This window comes from Carlito syrichta, unplaced genomic scaffold, assembly GCF_000164805.1.
Source record: "Carlito syrichta isolate Samal-C Ts95f unplaced genomic scaffold, Tarsius_syrichta-2.0.1 Scaffold308086, whole genome shotgun sequence".
Classification (NCBI taxonomy): Eukaryota; Metazoa; Chordata; class Mammalia; order Primates; family Tarsiidae; genus Carlito; species Carlito syrichta.
In genome coordinates this window covers 483,634-488,212 of record NW_007252182.1, presented here as the reverse complement: position 1 = coordinate 488,212, position 4,579 = coordinate 483,634, and the positions used below count along the sequence as shown (strand labels likewise).

Here is a 4,579-nt window from a genome sequence, read left to right as displayed (position 1 = left end):
CTGGGGAACCACCCGCCGCTTAGCACCTCCTGGGTGTTCCCACCCTTTCTTTGGGATCCTCGTAGCTGGAAAGAACCGGTCCTTCTCATCTCGGTCCTTCTCATCTCCGTCTTCATACTAGCAAGCCCAACCTCGCTGGGCCGAGCAAGTCATCCAAGAAGAGGGAGGAACCCGGTGCTTTGGCGGCGCTCTAGCCCGCCGAGAGCACCACGCGCTCCCCATGTGGGGGCTCTGATTGGCTGAAGGCCGCCGCTCGCATGCACGACTTCCGGGACAGAGGGCGGTGGCTGGCGGGAGCACGACTTCCGGCGCGTGGCGCGTAGTAGTTTAATTCGGCCCCATGGCTGCCCCGCTGCTTCACACGCGGTTGCCGGGCGATGGGGCCGCTTCGAGCTCTGCGGTCAAGGCGCTGGGCGCGTCGAGGACTGGGTAAGATTCTCGCCGCTTCCTGCTGCTCGTCCGGGACTAAAGCCCCTGACCCGGGTGGAGAGCGGATTGAAAGAGTCTGGGACGAAGCTAATGGGGTGTGCTGCAGGAATAGGGGCCGAACGGTCACCTTAGATTTGCTGGAGTGAGCCCAGTCCCCTGAAGTGGGCTGCGGAGATGAGAGGGGCCTGGGAGCCCGAGTCCGTTTCTGTTCTAGATCCCTCCGTCCGCCCCCCCGCCCCCGCTGTGTTTCCTTATGGTATCCCAGGCCCGGGTGCTGCGTTCTGCTTGCTCCTTGTCACTTCTTGTTCTAGATCTGGAAGGGATTCCCTGGGGTATTTGGACTATCAGCCGAACGCTGTGACTGATGGCAAATAGAATATTAATTTTTTTATTTGAAAATTGTTCCGACACACATTTATTTAACAATCTTTATCTTGCTCCACTTTTAAAGCCCCCAAGCCCTCATTATCACACTTTGGGATTTAACTTTCAGAGTCATTGGTAGGATTCGATCTATTTCCAATAACCTACTCTGTTTAAATTAATCAAACCTTGTAAAACAGCATAATATGATTTATGGTATTTATTGAGCGCCTGCTTACTGTGTTAGACAGTGGGGACAGTGATTTATCCAAAAAGACCAACGTCCCTGCTTTCAACCGAACTTATAGTCTTGAAGGGAAGGCTGTCAGGCCAATAAATAAATGGAACAGGGTGATTTCAGATAGTGATAAGTACTGTGAAGGAAAACAACAGAGTAATGGGAACTGGAAGAGAGGATGAATACTTAAGTTTTCTCATGGGAAAAGCATCTGACATTTAAGCTTTGGCTTGAATGAAGTCAAGAATCCAACCATGTGTAGATCTGGGAAAAGGGTGTTTCTGATAGAGTGAAGAGTAAGTGAAATGAGAACCAGCTTAGCAAGTTAATTTGAAGAGCAGAAAGGACACTATAGCTGCAGTAAAACAAGTGCTTAAAGATGTGGTCAGAGAGGTAGGCAGGGGCCAGATTAAAGTAGAACCTTGAAAACAACGGTAAGAAGTGTGTAGTTTTGTTCTAAGTGCAGCAAGAGGACAGTTGTTGAAAGATCATTAGGTTCCTGAGTGAAGAATGGATTGTTGGGGGCAAGAGTGGAAGCAGCAAGACAGATTAAGAGGGCTTAGCAGTGGTTTCACTGAATGATGTTGGTTCAGTAATGTTGACTATTATAATTTTTTAATGATTTTATTATTAATAGCTTGATTATCTTGGTTATACAGGATTTCAGACATGCTTGCATTAGAGGATAATTTTTTAAATTCTCCCCCAAGAAAAACTGTTCGATTTGGTGGAACTGTGACAGAAGTCTTGCTGAAGTACAAAAAGGTAAGAGGAGATAATGTGTGAGGTTTGGTTTTTGTTGGGTCAGAGTACAGCTGTAACTGTTATTTACAGACCAGTAGACATAATAAAATGAGATTTAGATAACATTTGAACAATATTGAGCATGATACGTCAGCTCAAAATTAGAGTAATGACGTCTTTGTGGAGGTTTAACCTCTTCAGATGCACTTACGCTGTGTCTTTTCAAAACTTTGGCAAGCACTAGAATTAGAATATATATATATATAATATATATATCTTTTAAAATTAGAACTTTTTTTTGAGCTGGAGTCTCACTCCTTCGCCCAGGCTGGAGTGCAGTGACACGCATGCTTACGGCCACCCCAGTGTTGACCTGCTGGGCTCTGGCAATCCCTGTCTCAGCCTTCCAAGTAGCCAGAACTATAGGTGTACTCTACCATGCCTGGCTATTTTTTATTCTATTGTAGAGACGAGGTCTTGCCAAGTTGCCCGGTCTGGTCTCGAACCTGCGGGCTCAGGCAATTCACTTGCCTTGGCCTCTGAAAGTGCTGGGATTACAGACTGAGCCACCGAGCCTGGCCAGAACGTTTTATTTTTTAAGGAATGACTTAAGCATTACTTTGGAACAATAAACCAGTTCTCTTAATAGAGGTTTTTGTTTGTTAGTATAGAAGTGTTTCTACAAAATCTCAGCAGTAGAGGGAAAGTGTAAATGACAGTTTGTATATATATACTATCCATTTGTATCCATATTTATGAATGAATTCTATTTTGGTTCCCCCTGGATTAGATCATTATGTTGTTTTTTTCTTTTTTCTTTTTCTTTTCTTTTATTTTTTTCTTGAGTTGGAGTCTCACTCTGTCGCCCAGACTGGAGTGCAGTGGCTGCTCCTGGCCACTGCAGCTTCGACCTGCTGGGCACCGGCGATCCTTCTGCCTCAGCCTTCCAAGTAGCTGGAACTACAAGCATGCGCTACCATGCCCAGCTAATTTTTTGATTTATTGTACAGATAAGGTCTTGCCAAGTTGCCCAGGCGGGTCGCAAACCCGTGGGCTCAGGCAATCCACTCACCTCAGTCTCCCAAAGTGCTGGGATTACGGGCTGAGCCACCGAGCCCGGCTATATTGTTTTTTTCTATCATACTTTTTTGAGAATTCTCAGGCGTATCTACTGTCATATTCAAATGTCAGCATTTGAGTGTAGCTAAATATGAATGACTTTTTGATTACTTGTCATTTTCTTTTTTTTCCAAGTCTGGTTCCACTAAGCATGAATTTTAAAATTTTTGTAGTCATGATTTTAGAATCTGCAGTTATGTGGAAGTTGCGATAGTCCTTTTATTATTTCATCAGATGTTCAAGTATAATTAAAAGTCCTGCTGTTGATACTTAACAGGAAATGAAAGCAAGCATAACTTTACTTTTTTTCCCTTTCTTGTTAAGGGTGAAACAAATGACTTTGAGTTGTTAAAGAACCAATTGTCAGATCCAGACATAAAGGTAATTCATTTTGTGTTTGATCATTAGCAAAGTTACTGCCACTTTGTACAGATGTTAGTTTATACTTGTGGTCCTGTTCTGTCCTCTGGAAAGTTGTTTTCAGCATCATCTCCTCTTACCTTTTTTTTTTTAGATTAGAAATATAGTTTATTAAAAAAGTAAATTAGAGAGCAAGAAAGAAAATTCACCTCCCCAAGGGAGGCGAGGGAGCCAAAGCTTAAGAAAACATGACCTGACCATAGCTCAAAGAGCACATGGGCACACCATAGCTTAGCAAGGCAATAGCCCATCTCCTCTTACTATAATCTCGTTGTTCCCAACCAGGGGCAGTTTTACTCCCAGGTGACACTGGTGATGGCTGGAAATATTTTTGGTTGTCACATTTGGGAGAGCAGGGTGCAACAGGCCTGGCTGGGTGGATGACAGGGTTGTCGCTAAACATGTCACGATACACCGAGCAGCCTTCCGCAGCTAAGAATAATCTAGTAACAGTGCCAAAGCCGGGCTCGGTGGCTCAGCCTGTAATCCCGCGCCTTTGGGAGGCTGAGGTGAGTGGATTGCCTGAGCCCGCGGGTTCGAGACCCGCCTGGGCAGCGAGACCTCATCTCTATAATAAATCAAAAAATCAACCGGGTGTGGTAGCGCATGCCTGTAATTCCGGCTACTTGGAAGGCTGAGGCGGAAGGATCACCGAAGCTCAGCAGGTCGAGGTTGTGGTGGCCGGGAGCAGCCACTGCACTCCAGTCTGGGCGACAGAGTGAGACTCCAACTCAAAAAAATAAATAAATAAATAACAGTGCAAAAGTCAGGAAACCCTGCTTTAATTCTTCCTTTCTACTATCTCTCTCCTCTAAGCTGCATAAAGCTCTTACATCTTTTTATTTATTTATTTATTTAGTTTGAGTAGGAGTCTCACTCTGTTACCCAGGCTGGAGTACAGTGGCACGCTTATAGCAACTGCAGCCTCGACCTGCTGGGCTCAGTTGATCCTTCTGCCTCAGCCTTCTGAGTAGCTGGAACTATAGGCACGCACCACCACACCTAACTAATTTTTTGATTTATTGTGGAGACGAGGTCTTGCCAAGTCGCCCAGGCTGGTCTTGAACCCCTGGACTCATGCAGTCCTCTCATCTCTGCGTCCCAATTGCTGGGATTACAGGTGTGCACCACCGTGCCCAGCTTATATCTTTTTAAAGCTAAGACAAAGATCAAAAAACAACAAAAGATGACTTGGCTTTCAAGTTTCTACTCTTTTTTTTTTTTTTTGAGTTGGAATCTCGCTCTGTCGCCCAGACTGGAGTGCAG

The 4,579-nt window shown here is 45.0% G+C and overlaps 1 protein-coding gene across 2 annotated transcripts in view; it reads left to right on the top strand.

Annotated features, from left to right (window-relative positions):
- Positions 1-224: 224 nt before the first annotated feature.
- The window catches only part of RRN3 (RRN3 homolog, RNA polymerase I transcription factor), a 37,862-nt gene continuing 33,507 nt past the window's right edge, over positions 225-4,579 (top strand). The window contains exons 1-3 of one of the 2 annotated variants that reach the window (XM_008064857.2): positions 225-429; positions 1,690-1,795; positions 3,218-3,274. In XM_008064857.2, coding sequence (XP_008063048.2) covers positions 341-429; positions 1,690-1,795; positions 3,218-3,274 — 252 coding nt within the window. In that variant the 5' untranslated portion in view covers positions 225-340. The remainder of the gene's footprint in view (positions 430-1,689; positions 1,796-3,217; positions 3,275-4,579) is intronic. The other variant, XM_021715942.1, reaches the window with a different exon arrangement.